General features: G+C 36.6%; 1 protein-coding gene across 1 annotated transcript; it reads left to right on the top strand.

The window, feature by feature from the left end:
* LOC107619961 lies at positions 1,973 to 2,563 on the top strand. The gene has a single exon (XM_016322190.2). The coding sequence runs from the start codon at positions 1,973 to 1,975 to the stop codon at positions 2,561 to 2,563; it is 591 nt and encodes a 196-aa protein (XP_016177676.1).

Raw genomic sequence — 21,832 nt, 5'->3', positions numbered from 1 at the left:
TCTAATTTAATATGTTATCAAATATTTTATACAAGACTAATATATATTTAAACTTTTGTTTAGTTACGGTTGATTTATTAATTAGAAGAGTGTTAAGGGACTAATAAGTTTTGTAATTTGTAATTATCAATTAGTTATCATCATTAGTACTTTTAATAGTGTGAGATTACATCTAATGATATACTAATTATGTTTTAATAAAAGTACTGACTCTCTAAATTTTTTTTATTAATTATGCTAATATCTCTATCTTTTAAAAATACACTTAAATGTTTTCTTAGAATTTAAATACCTTTGCAAAAATATATGAACTACTAATACGGCACTTATATAAACATGAATCTCATGTATCATTAAATAAAGTTACTTCAGGCAGTTAGCTGTGGTTCCGCATTCCGTGAAATATTTCAAATGTCAAAGAGAGAGAACATAAACGACAAAAAAAAGTGACGAGGGAGGGAGGTAAACAACATCATCAGAGCTTTAACTTAGGCACACATTTTACGTAACAAGATAATATTATGCGTCATTCTTCTTGGATATACAAGTTGTTAATCGATCTAATTTGTGTAACTACTTACATTGTCATTTGATTTATGAATAAATGATCTAGTTGCTTTATGCTTCCACTCAAGAACCATTCGAAATTGGCAACCCGTGCTCTTTTATGTACGATTATTTTGTTTCAATATAATAACTGGATAACTGGATTTAAGTACATACGTGAAGTTGCCTAATTATATGTTAACGAACATCAATCAATTTTTTTAATTTTAAATTTTTACTTTAAATTTTAAGTTTTTCAAAAATAATGAAAGTCAAAAGAATAGTTAAAATTGAATTCTTTATAGTTTTTCTATCGGGACGCATGTATGTTATGAATATTTAGTATTATCATCCTTAAAGGCTTAAACACCTTATTCTAGTATATATGTAAAATGATCTCTATTGAAATTTTTTCCCCTGAGAAAAAGATGAATAGAAACTAAGTCAAAAGAGTCTCATTTTTGCATCATTGTAAAATCATTTGATCAATCATCTTATGATTTTGTTAATTGCAACGTATTCTTTTAAAGAACTTTGGAATAGGCTAAATTAAATTCTAAGTTTAAAGTTTTTTTTTTTCTTGTCTACTATATTTTTTAATTTGATAGATAAATTAATTTATCAATTAATAAATTATTACATACACAAAATGAAATTTAAACTCCTAATTTTTATTTAAGTGAACAAGTAAGTTGACCATTCCACATCATGCAAGTCAGTGGATAGGGGTGGCAATAAGTAGGGTAAGGTGGGATCTGGAGCCAACCCTAACTCTACCCGCGAGTTAAGACTTTTATATAAACTCAAACTCTATCCGGCTTATCCGCAGGTTGAGAATATCTCAATTCTAACCCTACTTGTTCTTAATCCGCGAGTACTCCATCATATTTGCAGGTTACAAAAAAGATGCAACATTATTATATAAGTTGATGATAATTTAAAATAGAACTGTTTTTTATATATAAAAAACTATTAAATTATCAATTAGTGATATTTTTTTAGTGGCTAAAAATCTTTTGAATTTAGTGAGAGATCTTTGGTTCAATATTTATTTAAAATATTTTTACATAATTATATAACATATACATATATAGGGTGCGAGTTGGTTGAATAGGGTTGAGGTTCAATCCGTACCCTACCCAATCCCATAAAAATCCTACCCGCACACTATCCTACAAATTGTGAATCGAATTGATAACCCGACCAGATAGGGTCGAATTGGGTACCCCACGAGTAGAGTACATGTTACCATCCTATAAGTGGGTCAGTGCCCTTTGCAGCTATAAAAGGAACATAAGATGCAGTGAATAGAGAAAGAAACCACAATAGTGATCTACCAAATCAAAAGGCTTAGTGTGTATACTTATGTAATTAACTAATAACAATAAGCTAGCTAATATATAAGAAGAAGAAGCACAGGTGGCACATGGCATGCACAGCAGTTGGGTGCCTCATAAAGCTTCTCCCAACGGGGACAATGTTCGTCTTCCATTTCGTGAACCCCATCCTAACAAACTCCGGTAAGTGCAGCAGCGCCGCCAACAGGGTCCTATCCGCCACTCTTCTCGCAATCTGTGCCTTCTTCTGCTTCTTCTCTTCCTTCACAGACAGTTACATCGATCCAACCAACAAAAACCGGAGGCGCTACGGAATCGTGACCGCCAAGGGACTCTGGACTCTTCCACTTGAGAAGCCCGAGATCAAAAGCGTTGACTTGTCACGTTACAGGCTGAGGTCTGTGGACTTTGTGCACGGGGCGTTGTCGATGGTGGTGTTCGCGGTGCTGAGCCTGCTTGACAGAAACACAGTGCAGTGCATGTACCCTGGCTTTAAGTCGACGGGGAACAGAATGGTGCAGGTGATTCCGTTGGTGATTGGAGTGGTCGCCGGTTCGGTTTTCATGGTGTTCCCTAACACACGCCATGGAATCGGATACCCCAAGCCTGATGGTGATGATCATGATTCTAACATTGTCCCCCCACAAACCCCACCCCCTAAATGCGCTAGTAGTATTTAGTATGTACCTATGTGGTGACATCTATGGTGGCATGGGATTAAGTGGTTAAAGCCTTAAAAGGTGGCTAAAGTTTGACCGATCAATATTGTAATGATATGTGGTAAAGAGAATCTTTTTATTCAGTGAATCAATGTTGCATCCCTATTTAAGCGCAGTAAGTTAGAGAAGGTTACTAAAGGATATTTGGGAAATTTTTCCAACCAAAAACTTTTCTGTTACATGGGCCTTGTATGGATGGATCAAAACATAAAATAAAAAATTTGGTTGGGTGTTTCAAAAAACAAATAAATGAATATGATCTTTAAAAATGCAATCTCATTTAATAGATACTATTGTATAATAATATTTTTGGTAACTTAAAAGAACAAAAATAACAACTAAAAAAGAAAAAATAAACAAGAAACTGCTTAAGAAAGGCAGTCTCGCTGAATACTACTCTCAAACTCATTCCAAGGCAATGAAAGCTCTACTTGGGGAGAAATTTTTTTTTGTGACTTAAAAGAAAATAAACAAAAACTAAGAAAGAAAAAAAACAAGAAACTGCTTAAGAAAGGCAGTCCCGCTGAATACTACTCTCAAACTCCTTCCAAGGCAATGGAAGCTCCACTTGGGGAGAAATAGTCCTCATTACAGTCTTTGCCATGATGTCTGCTACTATATTTGCATCTCTCAAGATCAACCGGCGATCAGCACGCCATTTTCAAGACATGATATCTCGAATTTTTAACACCAAAGGATCAATAAATCCATAGCAATCCTGTAAATTATTGACAATAGTAAAAGCCTCCACACAGTCTGTCTCATATATAATGTCTCTTTGTCTCGAGTCCCATGCTAAAAGAAAGCCTCTCCAAATAGCAAACAACTCTCCTTGCAAAATGCTACGACTCTCAATTGTTCCCAGACAGCCTCGTTGCCACCTTCCCTTCCAATCTCTGCTAACACAAGCAAAACCAACTCGAGCACCATTGCCAGGATAGCTAGCATCACAATTAATCTTAAAGGTACCCACTGAGGGGGGAATCCAAGAGCCACTAATGGTGGAGGGGATAGACAGTCGTTGCAACTCAAAAATATTTCAGAGCTCTTTTTCCAAAGACAAAGCCATACCAATCACCTTGTCTGTGGTCCAATGCTCGTGAGGATGAAAGATCTCGTTATTCCTCGAACGCCAAATCCACCAGAGACCAGAAAAGAATCTAAAGGGACGTTGTTTGCTATTATATAAGAACCAACTCATCAAATCCACTGGTCGATCGGAGATCCTTAAAGCTTGCCAAACTAGTTGGGCTTTTGGACAATCCTGAATACAATGTAAAACTGATTCCTGGCCTGAGAAACATCGTGGACAGCTATTCGTGTGCGAAATGCCCCTCCTAAAACAAAAGGCAGCAGTAGCAAGAGTCTCCCAAAGACATAGCCAGGCAAAAAATTTGTGCTTTTCCGGAACATGTTGACGCCAAAGCCAAAGCCAATTACCCCTATCCTTCCAACTAAACATCTTCTTACTGAGTCACAAATAACCACTACGAGCATCATAAACCTTTGAAACCGCACCAGTCCAACACCAACCGACCTCTGAACCAGCTTGAACATCCGGGTTGTAAGAGTTAATGTTGCTCTGCAGAGACTGATGCAGAGGAGAATATATATTCTCAAGGTTCCACTGTCCAGATGACCAAAGATCCAAGATCCTGAGATCCGAATCAGAAATATGAATATAATCCATCTCCTGACACAGTCCCCCTCTCTTCTCCATTTAGAAAACCAAAAGTTCTGTTCCAAATCCCCAATGCACCAAATAAAACCTTCCTTCAGGATATCCCAAGCTCGACATATACTCTTCCAAATATAAGATCCCCTTCCTCGAGACCGACTGAAACAATCATCCTTAGAAGAATGGTATTTCTCCGTCAACATTTGAACCCATAGCTTGTTAGGATGGTGAAAAAGTTGCCAAACTAGCTTTCCAAGAAGAGTAATATTAGCACAAAAAGGATCTCTAATTCCCAGATCTCCAAACTTCTTAGGGGTGACCAACACTTTCCAGTTAACTAGATTCAGGCCTCTACCATCAGCTTGACCCTTCCATAGAAAGTTTCGCATCATGGATTCTATCTTATTAGTTACCCCTTTAGGGAAGAGAGATACCTGCATGCAGTAAGAAGGAATCGCAGTCACTACCGAGTTGAGCAAACAGAGTCTACCCGCCTTATTAAGCAATCTCCCTTTCTAGCTGGCTAGCCTTCCCCGAATCTTATCCAAAACATCGTTGAAGGTTGCGCGTGTCACCCGAGAGTAATTAAGGTTCACCCCTAAATACTTGCTCAAGTTCTGGACAAATCTGATGGAAGACACTGCGGTGAAAATCTCTTTTCTTGTCGCTGAAACATTCTTGGAGCATAGCGCTTTAGATTTCTCCACATTAACCTTCATCCCAGAGGCTCTGCAAAAATTTTTCGAAGCTACCATTACAGTTCGAACTTGTTGTTTTTCGACTTTACAAAAAGAAGCAAATCATCGGCAAACAACAAATGAGAAATTCTTGGACCCCTTCTAGAAATAGCAATCGACTTTCACAAGCCCCTATCAACTTGCTGATTAATAGAATAGGACAATCTCTCCATACACAACACAAACAAATACGGTGATATAGGATCTCCTTGCCTAAGACCCCTGCTCGGAGTGAAGCTATTTAATCTATCCCCATTCCAGAGGATAGACAGGGAGGAAGCAGTGACACAACACATAATCAGATTGACTGTCGGAGAAGGAAAGCCAAAACTCACAAGGGTTTGTTTCAGAAATTCCCAATCCACTCTATCGTACGCTTTCTCCAGATCAATCTTAAAGGTCAGGGTGCCTTTCTTTGACTTTGTCTTCTTCATGAAATGGAGAACCTCTTGTGCTACAATGATGTTGTCTGGAGTTTCTCTCCCCGGGATAAACCCTCCTTGAAGGGGCCCAAAATCTCTTTGAGATGGGGACGAAGTCTATTGACCAAGACCTTCGTGATAACTTTGTAAACCACATTACAGAGACTAATAGATCGAAAATCCTTCATGGAAATCAGGTTTTCTACCTTCGGAATAAGAACCACAAGAGTTTCCATCTTCCTTGGATCCATATCCAAACCAGAGAATGCATGACGAACCAAAGTCCAAACATCAAAACCAAAAATCTCCCAGTATTCTTTAAAGAAGAAAGCCTAGAACCCATCAGGGCCCGACGCTTTAAAAGAATGCATACTGAAAACAACCGACTTAACTTCTTCCAGAGTAACTGACGCTGTGAGGCTACAACAGGCTTCATCATTCAGGGAAGGCAGCGACACATCACCAAGACAACCTAAGTCTACATCCTCCGACTGGCAGAATAGGCGTTTATAAAAGGATTCAGCTTTCCTTCTAAGGATATCCGGGTCCGTTTCCCACACTCCATCTTGAAGAAAGAGACCATGAATCTTATTATGCTTTCTCCACACAAGAGTCTGGACATGAAAGAACTTGGTATTTCTATCCCCAAATTTTACCCACTGCTTTCTGGATTTCTGAAACCATAGAAGTTCCTCCTGCACAAGCGTGTTATTAAATTCCTCAATCAGCTGTTGTTCTTTTTGCCGTATAGACAAATCTTCCATTACTTCTAGTCGCTTCTGAAGGAAATTAATCTGTCTCTCCAATTCGCATTTCCTAACGAAAATATTGCCGAACACTTTAGAATTAAACTTCAAAGAGTTCTTATGCACTTCTAAAAACTTGCCATGCATCTCTCTGTAGCCAGCCTGCCATGACTGGTTCACAATATCTCTGTACCCCGGATGAGTTGCCCAAGCCGCAATAAACCGAAAAGGTCTATTCTTTTTCGGTTGTGGACGACCTGTACAGCGCACTAGGATAGGACAATGAACAGACTGAACCCTATTTAAAATTTCTGCGTAAGCCTCTGGAAAGAGAGATAACCATCCACTGTTGATACAAATCCGATCAAGTTTTTTCGCCACCTCAACACCATTTTTAACCCTTCTGTACCAAGAAAACCGTCTTCCAATAGTCTTCAAGTCAAACAAATCACTATCCCCTAGAGAGGCAGCAAGCCGATCTGCATGGCGACTCGAGAAGAGGCAACCCTTAGATTCATGTAAGAATAGTACTTCATTAAAATCACCAAGAACAATCCATGACCCACAGAAAGACGAGGACTGAGTAACAAGATAATCCCATAGCAAAACTCTGGTATTAAACTGAGGACTACCATAGATACCACTGCACCTCCAAATCACATTATTTACCTGAACCTCAACTGTAACACACTGATCGAAAGCATCAACCCATTTGCAGTGAACACCCAGTATTGCAGAAAGAAACCAGATACCCCCCTTATGTCCTGACGCCTCCACTATACCGATAAAGTAATAACCAAGTCTTTCCCAGAACAGTTTCAAGTGTTGAAAAGGACAGTGATTTTCAACCACAATAAAATTACAGGTTTAAATTTTCTAACCAACTCTTTACAATTCACCTGGGCTAACTTATTAGAAGCACCCCTAATATTCTAAGCTATTATATTTAAACTATCCATAATATAAAATATAAAAATATAAAACAAGGAAATCAAAGTGCTTCACCAACCTCAAACCGAGGCTTACCCAGCGGAAGTGACTCCCGTGACCTTTGTGTTTGTCGGATCTCCATGGAATATATCATTATTCCTGCCTACCGACGCAGCAACAGCCGGCAAAGCGCCTTCCTTCTCCAATGGAACCGCCATGGTAACACCCTCCTTCACGGCTACAAGAAGACATGACGATGATTCCCCCGCCGTGCCTCCACTCTTCTCAACTGGCGAGCTCTGTAAGGACGTCGGCCTTGGTCATTTACGGAGAGAGGAGCCGTAAGGCACCGGGGTGTGTCGGGTTGATGAGATTGACGTCTCACCAACACGGGAAGCGCTGTGTCCGACCTTGACTCATGACCCGACCCTGGCGCGATAGGAGCTGGATCCATCCGTGTGAGAGAAGTGGATGGTGGGCCTGATTACTCTACCCGAATCGGTTCTGGATTGAGTGCCTCTTTGGACCTTGTTAGATTGCTTCTGGCCCAGCTTGGTTTTACCTTTCCTCACAACTTGCTCCCAGCCTGGTTCATCATGCATGCAAGCCTCCTTAACGTTATTTCCTTCCAAATTATTAGCCTTCAAATCCTCTTGCAAACTCGGTGCAGCATTCTCGCCAGTAACGCCACCTACCACATCAGGTTCTACTTCATTTGAATTGTGAATTTTGGGCTCAGGATATGGCACTGTCATTGTACTGTCCCGGGGCTTGGTGGCATCGGAATCAGCACTCTTTCTTTTCCTGGAGTCTCTACCCAAGCACTGTGCCATATCGTGACCATAACGTGCACAAGAATTACAAATTAAATTTAAAATTTCCTACTCCATTACATGAGTTACGCCTTCAACAATGATATGGTTGATAACTGGCAGTCCTAAATTTATTTGAACACATGCTTGGGCATATCGTCTTCTCTCAGCCAACTTAGTGCCTAGGTCTACTTTGATGGGGACTCCTATTGCAGAAGCAATACGCATCATGGCCTGTTCCTGATAGCACCAGATTGGGAGTCTTAAAATTCGAACCCATACAAGCGTAGACCCGAAGGATTGCTCACATGGCCGAAAATTCATATCCCACGGTTTTACAGCAACATAGTGCCCCTCAATCAACCACGGGCCACCAAGCATGACCTTGTCACGATCTTCACCTGCATCGAATTTTACCATGAAGTATCCAAATCCCACATCAAGCAGATCAAAGCCACCTTTGATGCGCCAAATCATCCAAAGCTTGTGTGAAAGAGCTGTGTAACTATAATTTTTATCAAGAACCTTGATCACTAAAGCTTCTCGATAAGGCTCTGCCAAGCAAAGCTTAGCTTCTTCAGTGAAGTCTACACATGGAGTTTGGGTATCACCCTGCTTGTCCACCACCGTCGCTATACTATCCCCAGATAGAGATCCTGCAAGTGCAAAGGCCTTCGATTTCTCTGGACCAATGACTTTATCTCTAAAGGAGACCTTTGTAGACTTTGAAAAATCCTCTCGTGAAAAATCCTTCTTGGCACCGGATGCACCCCCACCCACACTCTCCCCTTATCTCTTCCGACGACATGGCCGCCATCCTCACTGTGTTTCACCCTCAAACACTCGTTCTCGCTCTCTCCTTCTCTCATTCTCTTTGAGTACAGAGTACGTACATATTCGTGTGAAGTCCGTAAAAATGCAAACATATCTTCCTAATAAATCTTTATTTAGGAATAGATTTGTTTAAATCACTTACAGTTTATGTTATTTTTTTTAATGAGTAATTTGCACTCTTGGTTTATTATAAGATTAAAAAATCTCTTTAAATAAAAAATTTAAAGGTATTAAATTACTTCATTAAGGATTAATTTGAAATAGATTAAAATGATCTTGTAGTATTAATTGAAGGTTTAATTACTCTGTTGATCCCTATAGTTTTGCGAAATTTTTAATTAGGTCCCTATACTTTTTTACCTTTTAATTGAGTCCTTGCACCAAAATTTTTTTTTTTTTGGTCCATACACTTTTTTTTCCTTTTATTTAGGTCTCTATACCAATTCTTTTTTTTTAGTTGGGTCCCTATAAAATTAAACCAATTACTACTAAGAATGACTTAATTAAAACAAAATTAGTGCAGGGACTCAAATAAAAAGAAAAAAAGTATAGGGACCTAATTAAAAATTTCACGAAACTATAGGGACCAACAGAGTAATTAAACCTTAATTAATTCAATTTCAACAAGATTAAGAGTGTATTTGGATGAAGAAATGTCTCCACCTGCTGCCAACAATTTTTCTTTGAAATTCTACTAAACGGATCGATCCTCCCGTTTGTTTTAGCAACTTCTCCTAAGATCTCCTCACCAACAGCTCCCCGACAATGACAAAAGAACCAACTCGCCCACTGTGGCGGGGCAGCTTTTTTTTTTTTTACAATAAGACTTGGACGATTATCTCTATCCTCTGTGGCTTATAAGTTTATGTCCATCCCTAGTTGGGTATAGTTTCCTTTTAATTTTTTTTTTGGTAGCCGTTACCTGAATTTACGCAAGTGTGTCCACACCCCCAAACTGACTTGACGAGGAATTCATTCTCACGAACAAATACAACTCCTACACACACCTAGGAGCTCTCCTTCCTACATATCCATACAAGACTCGAGTAGGCAGGTCGATGTCCTACGAGATAACCACTACACGGTTTAAAAATAAATAAATTTTTTAAAAAATCTTTTAAAATAATTTGATATTTGAATATTTTATGTAAAAAAATAATTTTATTTATTTTATGTTATATTATATTTTTTAAAATTATATTTATTTATTTTTTAAAATTTTTAGATATCCAACTATTTTTCTATTCAATTCCGCTACATAATCAACAAGGATTCTACCAACTTCTACCTATTTTGGTTTAAGATTAATCTCTACATACAAGTATTTTACGCTTACAAGCTTTACAAGTCCCGCTAAACGCGCTGCTTATGTTACGTACATTTCACGCGCTCTATAACAGACTTTTAAATTAATCCAAATCAATTAACGCGCGAATATATAACTTCCATTTTTCAAAAGATTTCGTTTTCTTTTTCGAGTTTTTTGCCAAATTTGTTCGATCTCATTCGTGCGTTCTGTCTTTGCCTTTTTATTCGTTGTTTTACGTGCATTTGTCATTGGTTTCTTCTTCGTCATTTACGTGAGTTTCTCTGTTTGTATTCTTGTTTTGTTTTTTTTTTTTTTGATTTTCATGGTTTCTAAAATCAAGCTTTGAACTCGTTTTGAAGATAATGGACGATTCAACTTCAGATTGTCAGCTGAACCAGGGCAAAGTGGATTTTGAATTTGAATCAAACGAAGTTCCTGAGGTGTGATTTAGTTTCAGTTAATTATTGAATCTGAATTTGATGCAGTTAGTCGTTTATGATTGTCTAGCTGAATAATCTGTGAACATTGACTGTGAAATTAATACGTGAACATAATCTGTGAATTGAATCTAATGTACTAGTTTTGATTAATTTTCTGCATTTTATACCAGACGTTCGGGTGTAGATCAAAATTTTTTGGGTGTATTTTAGGAAAGTTTGGGTGTATTTATAGTTTATGGCTTTTCTTGTTATTTTAGTTGAGTTGTTATCGTTTGGGTGTAGATAACGAATTCTTGGGTGTATTTTAGTTAAATTTTTTATTTTTTTTATGACGTGCAGAAACTCTAGAGTATATTCTTGTTTTTAACGTTGTGTATTTTGCAGCCCCTCTGTGTTGTTGATGATCAGTTTGTTCCCAAGGTTGGAATGACTTTTAACACTCTTGAAGTTGCTGCAAAATTTTACAAGGACTATGCGAAGGCTGCAGGTTTTTCTACAAGAGTTCAGACCACAAATAAGAAGGGAAACGAAATTAAGAATCAATTGATTACATGTAGAAAAGAGGGAAAATGAAAATCTAAAATATCTCCGACCGAGAAGACAAATTCCATAGCTGGTTTAAATTGTCCTGCACGAATTTATATACACACATTAAATGATGTTGGTGCTTGGATCATTTCGAAGGTCGTGTTGCATCATTCACATCCCTGCTGTCCAACTAAGGCAGAGATGCTCAAACAGCACAGGGAACTTAGCATGTCCGTTCATCGTACAATAGAGAATAACAAGGAAGCTGGTATCAGACCAAGCAAAATTTACCAATCATTCGTTGCGGCAGCTGGGGGTCACCGCGAGTTAAATTTTATCGAAAAAGACGTGAGAAATTATATCACGAGAGAAGTGCGGAATGTTTCAGAACAAGAAGATGCAAAGGAATTCGGGAAATATTTATTAAGAATGAAAGAAAAAAATCGGAATTTCTTTTTCGAACTCGAACTGGAGGACGATCAGTCGATTAAGCCAGTTTTTTGGGCCATGCAAGGAGTAGAGCTGCCTCTGAGTATTTCGGAGATGTTATTTCATTTGACACCACCTACAATACAAACAGATAATATGTTGTTCTTGTTTATGATGGTAAATTAATGTTGTTTTATGAATCTGCTGCAAAGGTGTATATTGGATGTTTTTGGGTGTATAAAATTATTTATTGGGTGTACGTAATGATTTTCATCCTACAATCTCGTAATTTGTTTCAGGTATAATTTGGTTTGTGGTTCTTTTGTCGGGGTAAATCACCATGGTCAGTCAACACTTCTTGGATGCGCTTTGATGAAAAATGAAGAAATTGAATCATTCAAATGGTTATTTCAATGTTGGCTTCATTGCATGGGAGGAAATGCTCCTTAACCGGTTCAATCGTAGTTCAATCGGAAAAACCGTTTTAGAATAAAATAATAAATAAAATATAAATACACACACCAAAACTATATGATCTTATCAATTTACAAACTCAAAAGTTTTTTTAAAACACTCTTAAAATATATGTTTCCAAGTACTTTTGTCATCATCATCTTCAACTTTACACTCATCACTCAATTAAAAAATCCACAACCCCAATCCTCTATGATTTCTTTTGGAAAAATAAAATCTCATTCAAGAAGGAAACCATAGCTGTAAGTAATTGAGAATATTTGTGAGACTCAGCACCAATACATAGAACAATTATACATATAAAGAAGTACCAACAATCCAATTCTCAATTTCATGAATCACCCTAAACTCTGAAATCAATAAATCTATCAACAAAAATTCAAAAATAGCATACTCATAAATTTAAAAACAACAGCAGCAGGGTTTAGAACAAACATTTAATCACTAATAATACAGAACCTTGTGTATTATTAGTTGATATGATGCAGGGTGCTTTTTTAAATTTTTATACACCCCTCAGAAAATGACAATTTTCCATACAAAATTGCCCCTAACAATACAGAACCTTGGGAAGCTTATCTTTGAACAATCAATACAGTTCCTCAGTTCTTGATTACCATATGCAGGGAGTAAAGGAAACAAAGCACATGCACAGAAATAATATGAAACCTTATCGTCAGTGGCGGAGCTTAGTTCAGACAAGGGGGGCCATGGCCCCCAAACTTTTTATAAAAAATTTAGTAGTACTTTTTTAGAAGATAAAAAATAGTTCAATTGACTTAAATACTTTACTATAACTTAAAGTATCTAATAAGTTCAATAAACAACACTTTCTCTATCTTTAAGTTCAAATATAAAAAATTAGATATTTTTATTTATTTAATTTAATATTATTTTATATTTTACTATTTATTTAATTTAATTTTTTATATGATAAAAAATAATAGAATATTCAATAAGTATTAATATTATTGTATTTGTACAAATTGATAAAAAAAATTCAATAAATATTATAAATTTTAATATTTGTCCTTTTAACTTCTTCTTTACATATTTTACAGGATATATATTCAAATTTTTATATAAAATAATAATAAAAAATCAAAGAATTGATACATTTTTTAAGAGGAATGCTAATATTTAAGAAGGAGAACATATAACTTTTACAATATTAACACATGTAGATAGTTCTTCTACTTTAACGAATCACGAAGAAAGTGAGATATAACCTTCAAAAGTTCAAAAAGTTACATGTGATGACTTTAACCTTAACTTTTTGGAACGAGATCTTGAAAAACGGCTTTAAATTTGGCAGTATCACCCAAATCAGAGAGATGAGATTAGACGAACTTATTTTAAATGGGGTTCATATAAAAAATATTTTAACAATTATTTTCTATCTGCCCCCCCCCCCCAAAATTTTGTTTCAAGTTCCGTCACTGCTTATCGTAGCTGTCAATCTCTCAAACTCAATCTATACATATTCAACCAGAATTACGACTTAGAGGTATCTGCAGTATTAGTTGTTTTAGTTTTAGCCTAAACATAAAAACTTCACTCATTCTGAGTAACAAGGAATTTATTACAATCCCATCTTACTTGATGCTTAAATATTATTGAACGTAATCACTAATCAGACGAAGTTGCAATATGTACTGAAATATGAACTCCAACGAAAATAGAATTTAGGAGTTTTTGGCGAGAATAATTCCGATTAAGGAACATTAATCACAATTAAGCACAGCTTCTATTCCAACTCTAGAAATGCATAGAGCTTCTTAAGAATCATATTAAGTATAAATCATTTGTATTAATAACACCTTAAAACTGGATCCTAGGATATGGCTTTAAAATTTCGTAATTCATAATCAAACGGTAGTAACCCTACTACTGCAGAGAAAAACAACTTATGGATTAGTTTGTAGTCCAAAAATGTTATACTTTCACGAATACAAATCGAGGCGTGCAACCAAGTTCCGTGGAGAATACAATGGAAGGAAGGAAGCATTAGAGACAAAGCATAGGGTACCTCATCTTCGATATCCTTTATTTTCTACATCACGGTCACCATTGTTGAAGGATGAGCTCAGAGGAAGAGAAGAAAATAGTTTCAGATGAATCCTCTTCAAGTATACAGGGATGATTAATGGTTACTCTTTTGCGTTGTGATGTGTCGTGTTGGCTCTTAAGCTGGGGAAAAAGGGAAGAACATGCAATAGGGAGAGTGGGAGACAGCGACGCCGAGTGAACCAAGCAGTGGTGGAGCACGAACGACGGCTGCTGCGCGACGGAGGTGACTGGTCGAAGGAGGTGACTGCGCGATGGAGGTGACTGCTCGACGGAGGTGACTGCGCGACGGAGGCGACTGCTCGACAACGAACCCGTGTGGCCGTGTGAGACTGTGATGGCGTTCTCTGATTCTGAAGCTCGATGAGAATTGTGATTTTGTGAAGGCAATTAGGGATCAGAACATTGATTTAGGGTTTCAGAGCGGGAAACAGCAGTGTTTTGTTGTTTGCCAAAAAACTGGTCGGGTCACGGTTCGGTTCGACCGACCAGTTATCGGCCGTTCACTGGTTCAACGCTAGTTTTTAGATTTTGCGGTTTTGCTGATTGACCGAATCGTTTTGGGGTCTGGTTCACGGTTCAACCGGTTTGACCGGTCGGTTCAAACTGGTTTTCAGAACATTGGCTATAGAGGCTTGTATGCCAACAACAATTCACCGTTGGTGTATTTGGCACATCACGAAGAAGATCCCAAGCAAATTAAATGGGTACAAGGGACATGCAGAAATTGAACAAGAATTGAGCCAAGTTGTTTGGAACTCTCATAGCAAAGACTCATTTGATAGGAATTGGAATGATTTTCTGCTGAAGTATGGTCTTGTGGACAACAAGTAGCTTTCAGGTAATGTTGTTAAAAATCTGCAGCAGAGGTGTAAATTGCATATTTTTTGGGTGTAATATATTCTGGTTTTGGTGTATTCTGCAGATCTTTACGAAGACCGTCATATAAGGGTTTCAATTTATCTAGATCACCACTTCTGGGTAGGGATGAAAAGCACACAAAGGAGCGAGAGCATGCATTCATTTTTTAACAAGTTCATTACATGGAACAGCTCACTTATCCAATTTGTCAAACAATATGATAATTGCCTCGGAAGTAGCGAGCAAGCAGAGAGAGAATCAGATGCTACAGATTTTCATACGGTTATACCGTGTGCAATAAAATTCTCCATTGAAGCTCAGTTTCAACATGTGTACACTCACCAAAAATTTAGGAAAGTCCAAGCACAATTCAGAGGAAAGACGAATCGCATCACAAGATTAACCAACTCCGCTCTAGGCTATTCAGTATATGAAGTTAGAGAACAAGTTTTCAGCTCAATATTCAACAAGTTTGTAGTTACTTACGACTCAGTAGCAGCCCAAGTGAAATGCCAATGCTTATTATTTGAGTCAAGAGGCATATTGTGCTGTCACGCACTAAGCGTGTTAAGCTTTGAACGAGTAACCCAAGTGTCACCGAGATATATATTGGAACGATGGAGCAAAAAGATAAAGAGGCGACACACACACATCAAGAGCAGCCACGACGAGCCACTGTTGGAGCCAAGAAGCAAGAGGTTTGACGAATTGGTGTTTTGTTCGCAAAATATTTGCGAATTTACATCAGAATCGGAGGAGCTGACTGTCATTTTGCACCGTGCGTACGATAACGTCATGGTTGAGATGGAAGAACTGAAAGCCAAAAGGAAGGGACATGTTCGTTATCTCACGAAGATGCCAACTTGGAATCCGTTAACGAGCTTCAAAGCCCTCCAAGGGTTCGAACAAGAGGACGTCCAAAAAATAGGCTAGGTTCAAAGTTGGACAAACAGATTGCAAAGCCTCAAAAAAGAAGAAAATGAAAGCTTTAAACGAGGTAAAAGTGATGTTCTTTAAATATGTGGTGATTGAGTTTAACTTTCTTATTAATGGTTTTGCTAATATGTGAGTTTATTATTTCCAGTTAAACTTCTTTGATGCTGCATCAGTGGTGCGTCCAAATTTCAGCCAATATCAAGGACATGTTATGAATTATCAGTTCAGGAAACCAGCAACAGGGGATAATTTTTTGGATGTATAGTTACAAAATATGGGTTTAAAGCTCAGTTTTTTTGGGTATATTTCTGAATTTTTTTGTGTTTGACATTTTACATTTATATATTTCAGATGCTGCTGTTTATGTTATAAATTATTGTTTTGTTTAGTTTTTATGGTTTAGGGTTTAGGGTCTTAGGGTTTACGGGTTTAAGAGTTTAGGGTTTAGGGGTTTAGGAATCCAGCATCAGGGGATAGAAGTTTGGGTGTATATTGAAATTGTTGGGGTGTAAAATTCCATGTTTTGGGTGTATAGTAGGTTGGGTGGTTTAGTGTTTAGGGTTTAGGGTTTTAGGGGGTTAAGGTTTAGGGTTTAGGGTTTTAGGGATAAAGCATCAGGGGATAAAAGTTTGGGTGTATATTCAACTTTCCTTGTGTGTAAAATTTCATGTTTTGGGTGTAAAATTTCCTGGTTTGATGTTTTCCTTCATATTTTAGCACCTGTAATTCTGACCTTTTGAATACAGCAGAGACAGTTTAATTATGAAAAAAATTTTATAATAAAAATGGATTATATTGGCAAAATTTTACAGCATGTGTTCAAATTGTTACAAGACTACATAACAGTTAGATTAATCATTGTCAATATCATTAGAATCTATCTGACAATATGGATTCAATAACAATGAGGATGGCTTGGACAGTCTTATTGCATTACTTCCCCCAAAGCTTTGATTCCATGGAATAGAATCCGAAAAGCATATTCTACTCTATAGTGGTCCACCTCGTCCTACAGTTTAAAAGAATATTCTTTTTAATCAACCATGTTAATTTAGTAAAGTAATACAGAGTTATATAGTTTTAAACATAATTACCTGGGTCCAATTTTCCCACTCATACTTCCCTCTTTTAACGTTTTCGAGATGAATTATTTCAAGCCACTTCATTACATAAATAGCACAGTCATAGCAGAAAAACAAGAAATAAATTAGCAAATTACATATAGGAAAGATTAATTTTTAGAGTGAAAGATTTATACCTTATCTTTTGGCCTGAGATGTTAATATATGGTGGTTCAATTTCCTGATCCTTTCTCTTCAGAGGTGCCCCCAGCATATACTCTCATTCTTGACATTACATATCCCTTAAAACACAAAACAAATCAGTAATATATGAATAAATTTAATAAAAAATACACCCAAATGAGCACAAACTTACACCTTATATTGAACAGTAATACACCCAAATATTAAAATACAAAATACAGAAACAACTTATAATGAATTTATTTAGGTTCATTCTGGCATCGGAGGGACATGTCTTGTGATATGGGTTGAGTATATAAAATTTTCTCTTTCTTGCATCAGCCACCTATAACCACCAATGGTTTGAATAGCAAACAGGTGCAAAAATCTGAAGCATGTCCACATTAAACAATGTTTTAGTTTATTTGGCACATAAGTAAAGAATGGTGATAAGAAGTTTTAGAAACGAAAACTTACATATGGATGTGATGCTACTTTTTTGAGGTCCAAGAAGGGTTTAAACATTAGGTAGTCTTCCACCTTGAATGGTTTTTTGGTTTTAGGCTGTAAGAATTTCCCATTTGGATGATTTTCAATTGCCATGTTCTGCAACAATTGTGAAACACCAAATGAAATATTTAATACACCCAAATAAATACAGAAAATACACCCAAATGAATACAGAAAATAGACCCAAGGTTGAATTGAAGTACACCTTACCACAATATCTGGGGGGAGACAGTATATTTCTTCTTGAAATCTTTTAATATTTTCTTGGTTTAGGATCAGGCAGATGGCAGTGACAATCTAGAAAAAAAATCCAAATCAATTTACATGAATTGCAGTTACATTTCATGATAAAATCATTAATGTTATTCTAATATTACCTCAGCTTCTACATGTGTATCAGCTTTCAGAGATGCAAAGTGGATTTTTGACAAAATGAATTGATCTTGGGCTTTGAGGGTGCAAACTGGGTCATACTCATTAGTGTTTCCATCACCATATGTCTTCACACGTGTGGCCCAGACGTAACATTTTTCTTTCATTTCAGCCGAGATCTCGTTGCTCTTCAGAGGAGTTTCAAACTTTTCAAAACTTTCTTCGCCACTCTGCTTTTGAATCTGTTGACTTTTACCTTCTGTTTTCACCTCACTGCTTGTAATTTTTTCCACCAGCTCCCCTAATTGTTCGATTAGCTTTGGCATTTTAGGAGTTTTTGCGCTCTCCCCCTCTTGTGTTGCTGCTTCTTCTTGGCTTGAATCAGTCAAGCCAAGGCTGAATGATGGCATCAGACCTTCTTTAGGAATGTAGGATGCTGTCCGTGACATCATCATCAGTGCAGCAACGTCTTCTGGGGCTGGATTACTGCATGATGACATATAACGTACTATATGAATAAGAATAGACGAATGATATTGAAAACCAAATCTTACTCTGCTGGACTTACATTTTGGATGGAGCTGGTGGAACTGTGGGTGTGCTTTCATCAGGTTTTGGGGGTTCTGGAGTGCTGCAGGGTTAGATAAAATGAATCATATTATAAAAAAAATAGTTACAGATTTTATGTGAAGATATACACCCAAGTAAGTAAAATATACACCCCAACAAGGACAATACACACCCAAACAATAGCCAAATACACCCCAATATTATTCCTTACATTTTTGTTCTTTCTTCACTAATTTTCTCACTTGGAGACTTTGCAGGGGTTGGTTCAATTTCTGGCACAGGGGTTGTCTGGGACAGAGGGAGATAAACTTGAATCGAAACTCTAAACAAGACAAAAATAAAAATTTAAGAAAGCCTGTGAATTTCATGGTTATAATGTTGAAATTTACTTGTAAAACTCACATTGAAAGCGCTTCAGTTTGTGACTGTGTCTCTACCCTCACAACCATCATGTTCTGTTCAGCTGGGTCATTGGTTGACTCTTCTACCAGGCTCTACCTGAAATACACCCAAAAAAAGTCAAAATACACCTGAAGCATTCAAAAGAAACAGAGGCTTTGTTTTTTGAGAACTTATGTAGTTACAGTTTTTGCTTTTTTTTCCTGCCTTTTTTTTCTTGAATAAAACATTAAAGGGATTTTTTTCTAAAAAAAATATATACAGAATTAAAAGCAGAAGGTAATAAAAGATAAAAGCAACCGGTATTAGAAAGAAAAATTATATGCTATCCGCCGGTTTGTTTATGCTGCTTTGATCTGTGTGTCCTTGAGATAAAGGATCATTCTCACTTCCTAAGTTTACCTCCGGTATTCTAAACATAGAATAGATATCATTCAGTAAAATTACTATACGGTTAAATCAGGATAACAAGATTTTATCAAATAAAGGTTCTTACTTTTCGGACGACTCATAGTGACCTTTTGTCGATGGCAGCGGAGCTCCCTTCTTCCTGGAAAACCAAAAACAATTATCAGCAACCAAAAACACCTTAGAATGCATACTATACACCCAAATATAACAAACCTCTGTGCAACAGCTTTTTCATTGGTTTTCTTCTTTTTTGATTCCCTTAAGAATTCTCTTAAGAACATGTTAACAAATATAATTTTGATGATAAACGGTAATATAGCTTTACAAAGTATCTTACCCATCATAGGATTGAGTTTGTTTAGGAGACGAATCCTCTACAATGAGCTTTCCCTTTTTGGATTGCGTCCTGAAAAAAAAACAGTGAATCAGAAAAACAAAATAAAATTGATCATAAAATACTATCCAAAGCAGTGCTTACTTTTTGGCTGTAGTCTGAAATTTTTTTTTGTTTTTTATTTTTTTATTGGTGATGATTCTTCACTTCTAAAAGTTAATGAGAAACAGTGTGTTAATACATGAAATTTTGAAAATAAATGGAAAAGAAAGCAATGATAATTTCAGAATCTTACTCATCATTCGATTCAGTTTTTGAATTGGAATCCTCCTGAATCTACTTCCTTTTTTTGGATCCCATTCTGCAAAGAAAATAATCATTAGTAAAAAACACCCTAAAAGTGACATAATACACCCTAAAAGTGACAAAATACACCCAAGTATGTTACTTACTTTTTGGCTGTTCGGGTGGGTTGTTTCCTTTTTGGTTCCTCCGAGTCTTCTTCAGTCTCAGACTAAGAGGAAGAATAGACTTCAGTTTCAAATGTATCACTCTCAGATGATGATGAACTTGCCTTCTTTTTTTTTTGTTTTTTTGTTTTTTTGTTTTTTTCTTTTTCCTTTATTTGTTTCGATTTCTCCTTTATTTCTACGATCTTTACGATTCCCTGAAACAGTAAAAATGTTAGTTAACAGCATCCACGTAAATAAAATACACCCAAAGTATTCTGTTCACTTACCATATGTTCAACCATTTCTGCTCTCATCCTTTCAACCAACTGCTCTCTATTCCAGTTGGCAATCCAGGGTTGTGCAGGTCTTTCTTCTCCTTTCTTGTCTTTATTTTTTGACAAATGAAAATAGACTATCATCAAGGCAAACAGGCAGCCATCGATTGATTTTTTCTTTTTCAGATTATAATTAGTTATGCCCTTGATGATGAAATTCAGCACATGGGGTCCCAGTTGCCCTCCTTTATTTTGTCCATCTTAAAAATTGGACCTAGGTGCACAGAAGAGATTTTATTTATTGTTGTTGGCAACAGGAATGCCATCTGTATATAGAGGATGAAAATCCTCTTGAACATCAGGAGATCCTGTTCATTTCCAACACCAATACTCATCATCTCATCCGTCAGATTTTTTAAAGTCTTCCCTTGGAATCTTCTAAAAATATGTTTGTTCTCTTCAGAAAGTTCCTTATAACTGACTTTCTGAGGAAATAGATCTCCTACAAAAAAGAAAACAACTTACACTGAAAAAATCACTTAAAATACACCCAAACATCACTCATATACACCCCAATATCACTCATATGCACCTATGTTTGTTTCTTGATTATATGATAGAAGAATAAGATATTACGAAGAATGGAAGTATAGAGGTTTTCTGTAATGAGTTACCTGATGCATTGAGGCCAAGCGCAGCCCCTATTGTGCTGGTTTTAACTCTAAACGAACCGTAGCTGGTTTCGAGTGTGTTTTTCCCCAATTTAAAGGAGTTAGCCAACTTCTTTAATAGTTTTTGATGCACCATTATTGGCGGGATGTGCATTAGTCCACCAAAACCTAAATCCCGAACAATTACTTTCTTTTCCTCGCTCATATTTTCAAATTTTTCACTCAACAAATGGGTTGCACACTTCAAGTCTTTTGTTTGCTGTAAACAAAGCAAAATTAGAGTCATTAGAATAAGATATATTTGTATTAGAAAAAATTGACTTGTTCTAAGATATATATTTGTGCTTACATTGTATTTTTTTTCCACCTTGATTTTTGCTTGCCATTTTTACTGCAATGAAAAAGAGATGCTGTCAATAGATAAAAAATACTCCCAAAAATCAGAGACATACACCCATAGATCAGTCAAATACACCCAAATATCAGCCACATACACCCAAACCCAGTCTCATAAATATTTTGTTTTTTCAATTAAACGAAATTAAATCATTTCAAAATCATATTCAATTCACTCAAACATGCATAAAATGACACTACAAGGTCAAGCACAATTAGAACAGTACCAGTTAGATTTTGGTGCACGAAATTGTGATCTCTAGCAACGGCGCCAAAAACTCAGTACGCACGTTCTCAGTCTCAAATTCTTTTTCGTTCACAACTTCGATACAACTAACCAGCAAGTGCACTGGGTCGTCCAAGTAATAAACCTTACATGAGTAAGGGTCGATC

This window comes from Arachis ipaensis, chromosome B01 (genome assembly GCF_000816755.2).
Source record: "Arachis ipaensis cultivar K30076 chromosome B01, Araip1.1, whole genome shotgun sequence".
NCBI lineage: Eukaryota > Viridiplantae > Streptophyta > Magnoliopsida > Fabales > Fabaceae > Arachis > Arachis ipaensis.
Note: the sequence above shows the minus strand (reverse complement) of the source record. Positions and strands in the feature narration are given on the sequence as shown.